At 35.9% G+C, this 17,402-nt stretch overlaps 1 protein-coding gene across 1 annotated transcript; it reads left to right on the top strand.

Moving 5' to 3' along the window:
• The first annotated feature begins 7,475 nt into the window (after nt 1–7,475).
• On the top strand, nt 7,476–14,389 carry Smp_048940 (williams-beuren syndrome critical region protein-related). Its single transcript, XM_018795767.1, has 5 exons — nt 7,476–7,519; nt 13,101–13,251; nt 13,310–13,481; nt 13,519–13,601; nt 13,637–14,389. The coding sequence occupies exons 2-5, from the start codon at nt 13,114–13,116 to the stop codon at nt 13,931–13,933; spliced, it is 690 nt and encodes a 229-aa protein (XP_018650046.1). The 5' UTR covers nt 7,476–7,519; nt 13,101–13,113; the 3' UTR covers nt 13,934–14,389.
• The last annotated feature ends 3,013 nt before the right edge of the window (nt 14,390–17,402 follow it).

Genomic DNA, 17,402 nt, shown 5'->3' with positions numbered 1-17,402 from the left:
AATGAAGATAGTCAAACATCGAAAACTAATATTCCTTTTCACGTGATGTAGAATGGTAGCTAGAATAATGTTTACATTAACTTGATCACAATACCAGTAAAGCTGACCGAAAGTGTTATTTACTAACCAGATTAGTTAAAGAATACTCCTAATCTTTTGCAGTTTTCACTGTTTAGAGGCATAGAGCAGCACTGATAGTTGGCCTTAAATTATGTCATAACTTACAGAATATGAGGATGGATATTCCCGGGACCACTGAACTTGTGTACAATATTGAAGTCTTAAGACAAGGTCCTCCTCAATAAACAAAATATCCATTAATACGTTATCGTTGGAGTTGACAGCTGGCTATTCACTATTATCGGCGGAAAACACTACTCAAAAAAATTAAACAAGATCCTAACTTCGAGAACGTTCCCACTTGTCACAGTTAGTGGATATTTCTGGAGAAGTGATGGGATCCCATCAATGAGTCCGTCTTTTGATACATAACAGTGGGACTAATCTAGAAATCCTGGACTAGTTGTTTCCTTTAGGATAGTTTAGCTTTAACTGTTAGTGCTTCATATAGATTGACAGACTTTAAGTACTGTATTGTTCAAAGCTGATGGAAATGAACAGATCCCAAGATTTTTGCTGACGACGAGACTGGTTGGATAAAGCGTAGAGGCCGGTGTATGAGGTGGTACCATGGTATGAAAGCTGCACAGGATATACATCTGTTGGTCCTTCACGACACCCTGGTTGTGGTCCTAAAGACAGTGCGACATAGTAGCTTAAAGCATTACCAGACATGGAACGGAAAAGAAGCCAGTGACCATCCTGATGTAACTTTCTTTATTTCGGAACATAGCACTGTTATTATTATTGTTTTCTTGATAAGCCAGTTTGTGGAAATTAATCCCGTTTGAAGACAGTTTTTGCAGAAATAATGAGGAGTCCCATAATAGGACGAATCGGCCGTCCAGTGCTTCCAGGCTTTCCATGGTGGTCTAGCTTCAATTGATTCGTGATTTCAACTATTAAAAATACTGAAATCTCCACAAAACCCCTTCTGATCAATAATGTTTAAGTTGAAAAAAAACTCGACTTGAGGTTGAGAATTCAGGTTAGATGAATTATTCTACTTCATTTCGTATAATTGTGTCAAGTCTTGAAAAGAATTATTATGTCTGTTGGAGTTTCTGGTTGACCTACGATAAATTCTATTTATGAATGATTGAGGATTTTTCTAATATAGCATAAGGAATAGGAACTTGAGTAGACGGGATATCTACTACACAACACTACTTAAACACTAATAATCATTACATTAGTAAAGAAGACGCCCCCAAATGCCCTGGTACGGTCGAAAGTGGGAAGAGTCCGCTCTCCCTCTCGAAATGCTCTCGCACGACCACGCGTATACAGCATCTGCCAGGGAAGTCCTACTCATTGCCTTCTCACAGTGGCATTACTGTTGTTTATGAAATTGAGAGGACGAAAATCCAATGTACGGCGCTTTAACTGGGTTGGTGGACGCGGCGAGTCCACCCAGGGGAGTTGGAAAACCCTGATCCCAAACTAATGGTGCACATGGGCTCCAGTATCCTGAGGGAACAAATGGAGTATGAATCAATCGTTGGTCACCGGCTACCATGGGACTGCATCTCCTTACAATGCTCCACCACCTTGTGGATCAGATCTTTAGGTCGAAGGCTCCAGGTGTGGTCCCCTAAGAAAACCACCTGCTTCAGTCTGGGCACCTGGGCAGTATCACGGCCCTCACACAAATCAAATGAGATTTGTGAGGCACATATATATCTGGTTCTTCCTTGTACCAATATTTATGTGTTTAAATAAATAATAAATAAACTTTATTTAGGTGAGGGAGAATTCTTTAACTGAAAGAATTCTTAGTGGTTGTATTTTTTTACTATAATACACTAATTTCTATTGTTTTGTACTTTTTTTGTCATACATTTATTTCTCCACGATCTCGTTTTTATTGTGGCGCATATACACTTTGGTGTCCATTGGTACCGAGATTTATGAGTATAAAGAAGTGAACAAATAAATCGTCTAAGGATTTTCTTGACCTCCCTCGGTATTTATAACGAAATTATGTATACATGGTTTAATTTTTCTAACGGTAGCACTGATTTACAAGACCCTACTACCAGAAAACCTTGAATTTTCAGATCTTTTCGTTGTCGTCCAGTCACGTTTTTAGCTCAGTAAAACCTTTCTTCTCATAATTTGAACCTTAATCTGCTATTTCATTCAGATATTTGTGTTTCAATCACTAACTTTACACTTTTAACAATATGCTTCTGTTTTCGGTACTAGCTATTATGAGTTTGAAAATCCTTTTAAATTCGGTCTTACCATCAGAATACTGTCGCAATATGTACCCACAGGGCTTCTTCAGGCAAAACATGCCAAACAACTGACTCCACTAGCTGAAGGTCATGAGCATATATACATCAGCTGGCTCCTGGACTTTCAATCTTTTCCAGCTTCACACAACTGGACTAAAATATGAGACATTTTTGAAGTTTGCCTTTTCATCATTCGTGTTTATTTCTGTTGAATACTTAGAACTAACTTACTGGACTTGATGTTTGGGGTCTGTTCTATTTACTTTTGGCTTTGTAAATTCCAGTATAGTATTCCGTTTCCCTTGTCGAAACCACCCAGTTGAAGCACATTCCAAACTTTCCTTACCCTCGGTAATTTGTAAAGCAGATATACTCCTCGAAAGTTATATTTACAAATCAGCAACTATCCCTAACTTTTCCCTTCTATGCATGAATTTGACTGTTATAGGCTTATGAACCCCCCGACTTAACATTAATAGCTTATGCGCATGTTGGAAATCCAAGTAGGGTTAAGCCTGTATGTCTAAAGAACGCTGGACAATGTTGTCCAGAGTACGCTGTACGCGCCCAGTAATATTGTATCTTTTTTGACTAGATAGTGTGCAATTTGTATGAGCTTCATGACACCAGCCTTTAAACTCATTATACTGCATATCATTCAACATCAGGTGACAATCATTTGATCATGACAGACATTATTTATAAGAACACACTATTTCATATGGCGATTCCTTATGATTGACAAAATTTCCCATCAAGTCAAGCGGTTTGGTTGAGTGGTGACTGAATCCACATAAGCATGTATAAAAACAATGCAAAAAATTTTCTTACCAGTTTACCAAAGGGTCTTCAAACTGTGTACAGCCAAAACAGTCGACGTACTGAACGACGTTATTCTACGCGGGGTAATTACCTCCGATAATACCAAATGGTTCAAAGGGTTCTGAACGGAATAGAAGAAGCTTTCGTTAAAAAGACTTCTGAATCTAGTAACAATGGATCAGCAATGTCGCCAAGTAGAAAACTAGGTATATTTAACAATAAAAGAGAAAATATATTGATAAATTATAGTGTGAAACTGAATTTAGACCATAAGAACATGTAAAGTTTTATCTCAAAGGACTCCTGATTGGTCTATTGTACAAGCTCAGCCGGCAGCTAATCCCGGCAGTTGACTATTCTTCAAAAGTAAAAGGTGTGCACACAATTCGTCCTGCAATGATGTATTTTCAGTATCTACGTGTTACACTTAAGTTTTGTGTTGGCACTGAGATAGATTGGTATTTAAGGGAATAAAGAAGAAGTTTTTTGACTGCTATGAATCATTGAATAGTCCCCGAAATCAATAGCTCTGTAAGTGTTCAACATTGGATGCTGACCACATTAGTCTTAGTGGACTCGTTTAGCTGAAGATGCTCGATCGTGCATCCGTACCAGATCACGTTTCAGAACGGCGTAGGAAACATCTCCTAGGATCATTAGCCAGATTAGATCAGTCACTCCTCGATATATTGATAACCCATCAAATATATCTTCCAACCTGCTCGCTTCTGACTTTTTATCTGAGTGAGCGCGATTCCATTATAGAAGGTGTTACTGGTAAAGTGTTATCAAACTACAATACTGGTATTATCTCCAGTCACCTCTGAAACTCCTGTACTCTAATGAGTTAAGTTCCAACGATTCGAGGTGCTCTTCAAAAGGCATGAAGTTGAGTCCCTGAATCGGGTTCCTGACTCGCATTCGAAAACGGCGCAACGTATTCTTATCCTTTTGAAGCGAGGGAATAACCACGGTCTTTCCGTACTCTAGGTGTAGTCTAATAAAAGTGTTGAAGACTAGATGGAAAGTCCTCCCGTCAAACTGGCCAAAATGCGCTTCAACATCATCAGTGCATGGTTTTCGCGAAAGGCATTTTTATTGCAGTTTGCGTAAGACAATAGATCATAGGGTACAAAGACTCTTAAATCTTTTCCAACTATGGACACCTTTAGAATAATTAAATCAGTTGCATTTGTAATCTGCAGCATGTCTCAGATCGAATACTTTACATATTAATGTGTTATAAGTACGTCCGTTGATATCCGCCTAATTTCGAATTCCATTCAGGTCATTGTAGAAGTGCTAGCTTTTCATCATGGTCGCAAACCTCCCCAAAGTTAAAAATTGTCAGCAAAAAGTAACAAATCAAACGACACTTGCTGGAGGTCATTTATATAGAATAAAAGGAGAAGAGGTCCTACGATGGAACACTGTAGAAACACAGTAGCCTAAGAGAAATTAAAGTCTACACGGTCTCGAAAAGTCGATAGTCTAGACACGAAGTAAGCCAATCAATTGATGCTGGGTCGATACCTATTCTTTGGAGCTTATTGATGAGACACATGTGATTGAACCTATCTAAAGCTTTTGATAAGTCAAGGCATATGACGTCAACGTTCCATGTGTGATGATGTAGGGTTGTCCGTCTGTAAACAGCAGTGTCCTGGCTTCCCTGAGTAAAAGTGGCCGTTCCATCATAGCCTTCAGTTTTATCAGCAAAATTGAACTAAAATACTCTACTAACAACAGGTATTGGATTTGTCAGCGTTGCAGATCAAGCTACAGCAGGTGGACTGGGAGGTTCACCCTCAACTTGATGTGAACGGTAGTTAAGATTTTGTACTGCACACAATCTACAAAACCGTCTGTCCCTCAATCGATCCCTTAAAATTACAAGAAACCTACACTTAGATTAGGAAATCTGGTAAATAGATTAGGAAAATGCCATATGACTAGTATTTCCTATACTGTAGTGATAATTTATTTATCACCATAAACTATGTTTTCGCCTATCTTTAAAACCATATCAACACCATGATGGGATATCACAAAACCAGGACCACAGTACTATGCTGGTAAATGCCCAGTTTTATATTTCTTTCCTTCCATATTTCACCGTACAAGGGTAAGGTGTTATATAGATATCTACAAGTGGACATTTACGGTGATGTGAACTACATATGTGATTATTCTTATCATTGTTACCTGCCAGTGTTAGGGATCATCTTCTGTGAATTAGTAATCTTGAGACTTTTCTGCTGTGTGATTGTGTACGTTTCACCAAGCGTACGAATAGCATGCTCTGCGTACAGGAGAGAAGGATATCTGGATTCGTCCATTCGATTAAACGTATGATTTTAACTCGTTAGCTAACTTGGAGCCAGGGGACATTTCGTATAATTGCGAGTTTCTGTGATAAAATGTTTTACTTCGTTACGTACTCGAATTGTCGGACTATGGAGCCGGAACAAAACGCAACTGATTGATTATTTCTGTCAGCGTTAGAGTTGATACGACACGTACACTAATAAATTAAATAATAACCCAGTTTCCAAGTTACTTTTAGATTCGCACATCTTACTACAATATACATTACGACATCACATCACTCAAGTGATTATGTTACAAAACTTCGATTGTTTTCGTTGCCCTGTGGTGGATAACAAATGCTGGAATATACTTTTCAACATTTCTAGAACAGAGAGGTATTAGACAGCTAGTGTATTTACCACATGACTTTACGTTCGTGTTTCTTTTCACAAATAGGATGTACAGTATAGAAAAACTTCCCTCCCACTGACTATGTTCTTGTTGGCTTTTCCCCCACGATCAAACATTTCCGGTATAAAAGGCTGTTATATTTTAACTCTAGTATTTTGCAGGAGAATCGAAGTATCTACAGCGTTGAGCCACATACTGCTCTCACTATAGAAGTATTGAAGGCACAATTGGTCGACATACTTCATTCATTAGCCAGACTATATGAAGCGCCGACGATTCTGTACAAAGGTCAAAAAAGTCAAATGTTTCTGGACGGAGTAGGAGAAGCTTCTGCTTACCCGGCAAAGCAGTAAGGACGACTTTGACGGGACTCGATCCGGCAACTTCCTGATTAGAAGTCGCCTTATCCATAAGGCCACGGAGCCCACGTCAAAACTGAAGTGGACAAAACTGATATCCAACACATTCACTTGGTGTTGTTTACTTGTATCTTTCCGTTGTTATTTAGGACTGCAATTGATCAGTCTCTTGTTGGCGCATGTGCATCATATGCGGACTGCTACTGGGTCCTGATAGCTACTCTGGACAACACGCTAGCATTTGAAGCGAACGGTACTGGGTTCAAGTCCCAGAGTGAACATCAACTCTGAGATGCAGGTACATCCAGGTGACGAGCTCCAAATAGGACGAAACAAGCGTCCTGGATTCCACTGCTAGCCACTATCCATCATTGTTTATAAAGCTTGTGACTTCAGGCAATATCGAGACAGTCCGCATAGGATGCACATATACCAATTAGAGACTGACAAGTTGCAGTCCTAAGCATCAATGGGAAGATTCAAACAAATATTACTAAGTGAATTTAAACTTCAGCCCATTGCACAAGCAGGTGGCTATCAGGACTCAACAGGTGAGTGGATAATGCGATGGCGTTTGAAGCGAAAGGTACTGGGTTAGAGTCCCACAGTCATATCCAACATATCTCAAAGTGCAATCCTAGGTCTTCTTCTTTTCTTGATACCGACTGAAGAACTTCCAGAACATAACAGTTCATCAGTTGTCATCTACACGCCGTGCAAAGCTAGTAATTCACACTACGTATTACAGTTACACTGTAATGACAAAGGGATGTAGCATTGTTGAAGGGAATGAAGAGTAATAACATTTCAAGGCTCTGTCTGAAGATATAATATCGTATGTTCCAACACTCTTAGACCACAACGGGATGATTACATCCTCTATCATTAACACAATACCTTTATAAAAGCTCTGCTGTTATCATAATATTTAGAATCCGATGTTGAAATTTTGAAAGACACATCTAGAGAACATGCTTTCTTTTTAGACAGCCAGGTGTATTGCAACCTAACCATTTTCAATAGTAGAAATATACTCATTGAGTAATTTCAGAGTCCAAGAAATTGGTACTTCAGGTGTGGATTTACAATACTAAAGATCAAAAACTGTATCAAGGTACGAAGTCGATAGAGTAAATTAGTAAGTCAGTTTATACGAGATATTTCCAAAGATATTGAACAGACTGTTAATTGTATCGGCAGGAATTTCATCTATATGCGTTGCGTAGGTCAGATGGTTATTTCCTATATGTTAGTGAGGTAGCTTGCAATGGCACAATATTCGTTCCTTTGAAAAATATAATAGTGTTGCATATTGCTTAGTTATTAAAACTCGTTGACATACTTTTTAAAATGAGTTTTAGTAAACTGTTATCATTGATTGTTTTGTGAATATTAAAGTCGAGTCCCCAATCACTTGCTAGTGTCAAAATAGGGTTTTAAGTCTGTGTAGGTTTAACATTAGCAGCACGGCAAAATAGAAGCGGCCTTTTGTTCAAAGTCACTGATCAATTGGTTTGGTCAATACGTTTAAATTGGCAGTTGCAGTTAGAAGCCAACTGAGATGAGTATATACAAGCACCTCATCACGGGACTTACCCCAAAGGCAATTCCAAACAACTGATCGAGTTGCTCACCACAGTTAGGAACTCGGATCAGGAGTTTGGGTTGGAAGTTATGGTTAGGTATTCGAGTTATGATTTTCACGAATTAACTTCAGTTTTTATCCTAAAATGCGATTTAGCCGTATGGGGGAATAAATTTCGGAGAAGGGTACGCTAATGTACTATTTAGATCCCAATAAAGTAATATTTTTAGTTCGAGTTTGGGTGCCATTCTTTTTTGTTCGTTGGACTATACTCAAACGTTGTAGATTAAGCGACTTCATGGACATGACACATTTATCAATTTCCGATGTCAGGGATTAGTATTATAGTCGAAATCTCTAGTTACATAAGGGTATACACATATATTCACTAGGCTTGTTTAGAAGCACGTAAAAGAAAATGAAAAAGTTTTGGATTAAAAGAGTCCGATTCAATGTAGCCTGTTGTATTGCTCAAATTTCACTACTTTCGCTACGTTTATTTAAACTTGTAATATAAAACGTCTCACGAGCATAAAATCTCATCATCTAGGAGAATTCTGAACTCCATTAGGTCATAGAATTTACAAGAATATCGATAAAAAAAGGTGTTCATAATAATGAGTTTTTTAATTTCAGCATAACAGGTTATGACCGACTTTGGGATATTTTAAAGTGTTTTTAGGTACCGGTTTCTAAAATCTAGGTGGCATCGCAGAAGAACTATTTTTTGAATAATTTTCATACCAGTAATCAGATTGATGCTACATTCTCATCTCCAACATGAGCTCTAGAATATTTTATTATATCTGCATCTAGTTAAAGATGTGCACTTATCTTCACACTAGGACATAAAAACAGTGCAACCAACCATATACAAATATATGATCAGTATCCACCTTGCATTTGGCTGAAGATTAAGTGTAAAACAAAGTCATCGTTTGGCTAAATTAAGTTCAGTATTAGGCATCTCTTTTTGTCGTCATCTTAGTAGTGGTCTCAGATTTGTTCAGTCGTACAGAATAAGTCATCTATCAGTGCATCAAACCTGTTTAGCATCAATAACTCAGTTATCTGATTATCTACTCATTCTGTTGTCCTGCTTTTCATCATATATTTACACCTTCGCCTTTCGTTTTTCGAAGATTAAGATCTAACGAAGTGCGTAGTTGTAACATCGCATATCGAGCTAGTCGGATAATAATGTAATTTATATTACAGTGCGCCGGCCTTTATCACAATCAGACAATTGTCTTTAAAACTTTGATCATATTTGTTGGCAGCGCCATATAAATAATGTCGAGATCTAGCAATGTTCCGGGACTCTGTTAATTCAGTTTGTTTCGCCATATTGAAACACATCTCTGGTGGCTTAGATATATTTTACGAATGTCGTTTCTGGAGTTTCTACACTAAAAAATAATCCTTAACTCTGAAATCAAATGGATAAAATAGAGGTGTGGTTAGTTTATAAAATATCATGGTGGAATGTTGGATAGGTGTATAGGACTAACAATCGTTAATCCCCCAGTCTGGGTATCCGATATAATTCGACTCACTGAATTGAAGCGTTTTCTGTCAATAGGACCTGGAGTCTTTGAATGTTTATATCCTTTTTTAAGTTGATTCAGTCGTGATTACCATAGAAAAAGCTCGTGACTAACATTTGGGCTGAATAAAATGTGTTCTTAAATCAGTCGTAAACTGTGTTTGCTCATGAAATTGTCAGTATTCTTCCTAGGCTTTATTAATTTGGGACTGTTGGCTTAAATTACACCATCTAATTGGCGTTTATAGACTGTCTGACAGGCATTGTACTGCTAGCTGTGGACAGTTTGTTTTGAAACAAAGGAAAGTCATTTAAGTTACCAGTAGGGACTCATTGGTAGCTAGTCAAGTGGCAAGTACTGCTGTTTACAGTTTTCATATTACAGCATGCTTTTGTCCAATACCTTTTTTCAACACAACCACAACCGATAAACTACCCAGAATCATCTCCATACTTCATACAGCAATCAGCTACTAGTTACAAGAATGTGAAAAGGACTTCCACTCTTTTTGAGCTACCTAACTGATTTTCTAATATGCTCTAGCATGTGCCAAAAACCATATTGCGTTTCGATGACGGACGGATTCTTCTTTTTAAGTAGATCGGTATAACGCATCTCTTGGAGCTAAATACTCTAGGTCGTTTCTTACTCGGTGATTCCCTTTTGGATAAGCAGATAGATAACATAATCTTGCTAAACATAAACCGTAGCAGGATGCTAGGTTTTATGAGTGAATCAGTGGGAAGTCTACCAATAGTCTGTGTTTAGAACTATTAGAATTTAAGGTCACACTATTGGAATAACCGTCTTCCACTAATTTGTAGATAGGGAGTGGAGTGGTTTAGCATGTTGATAATTATATATATGTCAGTTATATCAACCCTGATTCAGCTCCTAGAGATAAGCATTTACGTACGCAGAAAGCTTGTTTAGAGTCGGCGAATCTACCTACCCCGTTGCACTGAAAACATCTGACTGTCTACCAAATGAAGGGCATACTCGATAACAGTGCATTATCTTTAATGGTGTATCACACGGCTATTGATTAAGTTAGAGTAACTGGAAGAAGACGTGATATCAACTGAGTCTGTCAGTTGTGTGTCGAAATACAGACTGCATGAGCTAGGTCCTTAGAGGTTAGAATTCAATGGCTACTGAGTTCTATTAACATAGAAATGTTGAAAATAGATCCACTCTTTGCCTTATGAGTCCCAAGTACCGTATTATTCTTGATTTACTTGTCTTCTTTAGACGTTTCTCTTGTTTTAAATACTTTTTCTTTATTTACGCTTTTTAAACTGACTCACTTTTGTTCTGGGTTCATCAATACATACCTGCTTATCTCCTGTCTTACCTGTATACTTCATAAATCCTTTTGTCATTTATCCTAGCTAACAACTTATATTAGAATATTAACACAGTCGAGTACAATATACGATTGCATAATTCCCATGTGGTTAGAGATTTTTAGTCGTCAACTAAGTTTAACTATCTGGATGACCATGGTCTGTATTAGTTGTTTATTAAATTATAACCAGTTATTTTACAATGGAAGGACAATACTGCCTGGAATATCACTGACCTGTGTGTAGCTTATAAATCAAGAATTTGGTAGTATAATTACCTACAACACACTAGTAGTTATTTTTGACCACTCAAATTGTTTCTAGATATCAGTTAACATGGGTTTCGCTCAACATAGTTAAACTGAAACACTAAAGTCAACAAAACTGACCTCTTCATAAAAGGTATGTTGTCAGATGTAAAGAAGAACATAGATATTTATTAACAGTTGGAAATACATGTGATTTTAGTATATATATATATATATATATATATATATATAATTTCAGCAAACATGTTTTGTACTGTAGTACAAAAATCAATATCAAAACCAATCTGTGAAATCAATAATAGATCCATATATTTGCTCACCAAAATACGATGTTTTCATTATGAAGCTAACTACTCACCTAGATAAAAATGTTTGACTTGTTCTTCAAAAATTATGGTTTGTGCTATCAACGAGCAATAAAAGAAGATATACTTGTTATTATCTCAGCTATTTATTTGTGGAATTTATGCGTTTCTTGAGGATTTTCACTGATTCTTTATATTTGAAATGATCTCAGCTATTGAAATTTAAATAATTCCAAAGTTTCGTCCAGAAAACTTGTCTGGACTTCTTCAGGGTAATAATCAAGATCATCAAAGAAATATATGTATAGGCTATATATTTCTTTGGTGATTTTGATTATTGACCTGAAGAAGTCCAGATTGGTTTTCTGGACGAAGCTTTGGGATTATTTGAATTTTAACCACTGAGATTACTTCAAATATAATGACTTCTTTATACTTGGTGCCCAATTTTTGTCAAATCAATCGTCCTAATATTGATGAATATTCGTATAAATTTTTGGTGTTTGTTTTAAAACGGATTTAACTTTTAGGTTGTGAATTTTTGAAAAAACCCAACGACAGTATTCAATTGTAAATTAAGAACATTCGACTATTGGGTTTACTATTCACCTTTCATTTAATATTTATAACCAATGACAGCCTAAACCAATTAAATTCTTCATTAATCGATTCCTGGAGCAAAAACAGTCGTATATAGTTTGTGTATTAAGGTACGCATGTTAAGTACTAACCCGAGGCTGTTTCTGAATAATCTGTGCCCCACTTTTAAAGCATTCTTATTAATATGATTGCCTTTTATTAACTAAAGTACTTATTTTACGTACAAATGTTGTGTAATCTGTTTTATCTTGTTACTTATATTACATTTCTTTATCCGTATATGCTGTTTAGATTCAGATATGAGTGATGTGTTTTAACTTTCCAAAATTATGTGCAATAGATCTTAATTATTCGATTTAGTTATCATATTAGACGTGATTGTTAGACAACTAAGATCATGGTGCTAGTTAATGTGTTTTATGTTTAGACCAAATCATTTAGTTTCAGAATAAGTCAACCACTACTGAGTTAGTTTATGCAAACTCAAAATTCAGAAATGACTAACTATCGTTCACATTTGGGAATTGAGCCTTTTGGTTAGGTTTGACAAATATTGCATCTTGTTCAATGGTGTTGTCTTTGTTATTTTGAGGAACAAAATCTAATGTACCGCACTTATAAGTTACCTGAGAATTGAGAGATCAATAAATTATATCGTTACATTTTAGTCAACACTCAGCATTAGATGTATGAGAGATATTAACCAAGATGTGATAGCCGATTGCAGTCCTGTACTAAAGTTTGAAGAGATGGATATTTATTTTCAGAATGCGTGTTATTAAGAGGGGTTTAGGACGTTATGATGCAAATTCGGAGTTGTTAAAGTAATGGATAAAATACTAACCGGTGGATACTCAGTGACATAATGTGTTTGACTTATAACTATCCTTATAACTGGATTATTGAAGTAAGACTGATATTAAGAGCGAACACAGCTACCCAGCAGAACGAGTTTTTTTCCAGTCAAATAAGATATGCACAAAGTACTGAGCTGGCAAATCAACATCACTAAATGTCTTTTAATACATAAGTGATCAGATGATACAAACGCTGTAGGTCACCCAGAAGCCAATGAAACTGAAGTTCGACTCTCAGACTACTTTGTATCAGCGTAAAGTTCTGCTTTAATGTGTTTATTTAAAAAATAATCACTTCGGATAAATCCCATAATGCCTTTGTTTTTTAGATTGTGAACTACAATGAATGCAACAAGTTATAACGGAGTGGATGGTAAGGATGAAATTCTATCCTCCTTGGAAAAATTATCTAAAACGGAACTTGAAGCCTTATTATCTGATCATGAAGGCATAAAGAAGCTGGCTAAAAATTGTCCCGATGTAAGTGTTATGAAATGTTCCCTATTAAACACTTAACTTTCTTTCTGAAAAACATTAGATTAAAAAGATCGAGTCTGACAAAGAAGCCTGCATGAATGAGAATCGACGTCAAGCTGAAGCAAATCTATCTATGGAGCCAACTTTTAATATGATCAAAACGGAGCTTGTGGAAACTTATTCTAATTATAAACAATTAGAAATTGAATATATGAAACGTAAATCAGAAGTTGGTAAGTCTTGCACAATACTTGGACATCTAAAATAAAGACAATATCGGTACAAAATACTCTCCGAGTGTAATTCTTGCTTTGTTACAAACTGCCAACGCTCAAGCAGAGGAACAGTCTGAAGTATATTGTCATTTCCCTCATTTCTTAATTTCTAGGAACTGGCTAGTCGATTTCTTGACAAAGCCATGGATGTTGATGCATTTTTGAAAGATTTTATTCCTCTTCGTAAACTATGTAATGAACGTAGATTTAAATGTGAAAAGTTAGCGGAACAAATATCATCTGGTCATATAAGGGTGTCAAGCTTTACCAATGCTCCTCACTCGTCATATGTACCTAATGTGATGATGAATTCAGATGTGTCAGGCAGTACATCACAACTTTATCCTTCATTACTATCTCTAAGTAGTACCAATGACCATTTAGCACCAACTTATGGCTTTAAAATATAAACATGTTGATTAAATGTATGTTTGTTTGTGCTTGCCTTTGTGCATGTAACCAAATATTAGTTTTAATCATTTCCTTTTGTCAATCAAATGGCATATTGGATTAATAAACGACTATACAATTAGTCACAATTTATATTCAGCGGCGATGTGTTGAGATTGAACTCTTTAACAATATTATTAACTACTCAGATTTAATTGTTTTTATATTGCTCACTAGAACAGTTAAAACAAAAAAAAACTGTACGTTGTCTTTATTCACTTTCTTTTCAACCGACTTTAATATTGTATTTTTTTTGCAAGGAACTAGACCAAATTATCGCATTCATTGTATTTATGTCCATATTAGAAAAAAATTATTTAAATGAGATAATCTTTTGCTATCATTTCTTTCTCGTAGTTCTAAATAAGTGGCTTACTTTGAAGATAGCTTAGTAGTTAAAGCATTGGGCCTCCAACCAACATGTCCCTAGTTCGAACTCTCCTTCACCCACTTACGGAGCTGCTTTATAGTACTAGCTTTCATATAAAGTGTGACTCAAAACCAAAATCAGAGATGCCTGTACTTGGTAAATGAAAAATTATTGGATGTAGTTGACTTAAAGAAAAAGACACGTTACCAGGCTTTAAGTTGCAATTTGTGGAAACAGTAACTGAATGTTTAACTCGAAGTTGGTTGGACCAGTTTCAAACATAAGAACTACTTATTAAATCTCGAGTTGTTAAGCCACTCAATTACAGACGTCTGTGTGTATTCATGTTTCGGATTAGTTGTTTAAAATTTATTGCTATTATTAGGACAAGAGATGAGTAGTCTCAGACGTTTTACTCTGGAACATGAAAGTAAAAATCATATGGAAATGATACCAATAGATTTCTTCCTTTGTCATAGTTTCTGGTAATATTTTTAAAATATTAAACATTTAAAATGGACAAAATCTATTCTGGTTATTATTCCCATCACTAACTAATTGATATATTTATTTAGTTGACTAGATACTGAATAGCGTAAAGAAAATTTTTTATTCTGAATAATTTAAATGTTCCGATTGTTAGTAATATGTTTTAGAAAGACTTCAAAGTTCTCACTGCTTCTCTACATCATCAATAGGTTAAGTTGTCAGATCAACGTCTGTGAAATAATTTTTCTTGTGAAAGAATTAATACTGAATAAAATAACTTTGAGGAAAGGGAACTGAGTTTCAAACACTATATAAAATTTTACTGAATATCAGATAGTGTGTTGATATAAAATAAGTTCCTATAAAAAAACGTACTGATGACAAAAATCAATGTAAGCGGCTGTCCAGTGCTTCCAGGTTTTCAGTGATGACCTAACATTGGTCCGTTTATGATTTCAATGAAGTAAAGGTAAGAATTGAATAATTCTTAATTCAGAAGTTTATTAGATTCTACTGCAACAATACTTTCCCGTACAGAATTAACGACTACAATAACGAGCAACTTCTTTAAAAGCTAGTCAAAACAGAGATTATATGATCCTTGTGAGGTGAAAAGGATGAAATTACAGCCGGGAACTTATAATGGTCAGAGTTGTATACCGATGAAATTAGTGGTATGGATAGAAGTGGCTGAACTAATAATTTGACTACAAAACTGGATTCAACCGAATGATGAAAACACTAAACAACTGACTGATTATGCGATGTTTTATATTAAGCAATTAAAAATGCAATTTGTGTTCAAAATATTGAGTCAGTCACAACGTACATCTTCGTACATCAGTTCGAGTTGCTATACCACATTAGCACAGAGATGCAGTTGTCGATTCAAATCCTATAGTGGTAGAATTAGTAAAATTATAAGCAGTAATCCGAAAGATTAGGGTTTGAAGATGTTATTCAAGGAGTATAATCCAGTGAAATAAATTTGGAAAGAAAAAAAGACAGGGACATAAAGAATTCAGAAGATTAGAATTTGGGAGAACACAAAGAGTGGACGCACCTTCGCCACTGTAAACGATTTTGAGTCATGTCATTCAAGGTCTCTAACCATCGGTTGTTATCATGTCGCGGGTCCCAACCAAGTAGTCTACACCTACCAACATCGCTCAGTCCACTTGTCAGTAACTTCATGGATTTGTGCCACGTTTTGGTCTGGCCGCCCCTAGCTTTCTTCCAACCTACGTATACATCATAAAACATCGCACGTTGGGGCAGTCGGTGGTTGAGCATACGTAACACGTGTCCCATCCATCTCATCTGACGAAGCTTCACTACTTCATCAATCGATTTGCCATCCTTACCTAGTACCCGTTTCCTAACAACTGCATTACTTACTCGGTGATCCCAGGATATACGAGCAATGTTTCAAAGACACCTATGATCGAATACTAGCAGCCTACGAATATCCTCTACTCTTACCGGCCATGATTAACTGCCATCAAAATATTGAACTAAGGCGTATTATAACTTATCATACGGCACATAATTAAGCTACCAAGGTTAAAAGTGAGGGTGATAATATAGTCTGAGAAGCTCATTTCTGTTGGTTGTAACATAATCGAAGCAAGTCACATTGTTGTAGTCAAAGAGTTGAAAATCACATTGATAAATTAGATGAACAAACAAATACTTGGATTACACAAACATAACAGATGTCGAAAAGGGATATATTCTGGAAGGTCCGTGACCTCTTATGTTTTTACGACAAATGTATATACCAATCGACAATAACATGTAAGTTCCTGCATCAGACTGTGAAGGTTACAATTATCTAGAAATAAATATCTGATTTCATAGATCTTGGTAAGTTCAAGACGACCCAAGTTGATGACCTAGTAGATAACTATTAAGTTTCAAGGCTGCTGAACGATAGTTTGATCTTAGTTCATCCTCTTGTTTTATCTGTCTCCTTATGGTTTAATTACTTGTTCTAGCTAAAAATCCCCATGCGCTTTTTATCCATGTCTTTCAGTATGTTATTGAAATGAGCTGATACATGACCAGCTGTTATAGCAAATTAATCAATGATAAAACACTATATTATGACTCATTATTTAAGGAGTTCAGTACTTGTTAAAGTAAATAGTTAATTTTCTGTAAATTAACTTGAACAGAACCTGGATATCTGATCGACAACAACTACATAATTCTCTGACATTACAGGAGTACTGGTTTATTTGAAATTAACAAGGATGATTGCCATACTTCATAGTAAGTTATATCAGTGTACCCCATCAAAATAAAATACCTGCTTATTTTCAGTCTGTACAACCCCCATATCTCCAAAACAATTTAGTCAGAAATCAATTCAACATAAAATACGGTTCATCTCTGTTACCGTAGTTAGTTGTTTTTCTAAATAAATAAGTATACAGTTGATTTGGTCACGTTATTTGTGATCAGATGATTTTAATGAGATATTACAAATCTACCTATTGAAAAAAATAAAGGAAGTTGTGACACCGCTTGTGTCTTTGTGTTAGCACGCAACTTTTACTGCTATGTAA

The sequence above is a fragment of the Schistosoma mansoni genome, chromosome 2, assembly GCF_000237925.1.
Source record: "Schistosoma mansoni strain Puerto Rico chromosome 2, complete genome".
Classification (NCBI taxonomy): Eukaryota; Metazoa; Platyhelminthes; class Trematoda; order Strigeidida; family Schistosomatidae; genus Schistosoma; species Schistosoma mansoni.
Note: the sequence above shows the minus strand (reverse complement) of the source record. Positions and strands in the feature narration are given on the sequence as shown.

Coding starts and splice junctions, on each gene's coding strand:
- Smp_048940 (XM_018795767.1), top strand. CDS start 13,114: ATGAATGCAACAAGTTATAACGGAGTGGATGGTAAGGATGAAATTCTA. Junction 13,482..13,518: donor GAAACGTAAATCAGAAGTTG/GTAAGTCTTGCA, acceptor TCTAAAATAAAG/ACAATATCGGTACAAAATAC. Junction 13,602..13,636: donor AAGCAGAGGAACAGTCTGAA/GTATATTGTCAT, acceptor CTTAATTTCTAG/GAACTGGCTAGTCGATTTCT.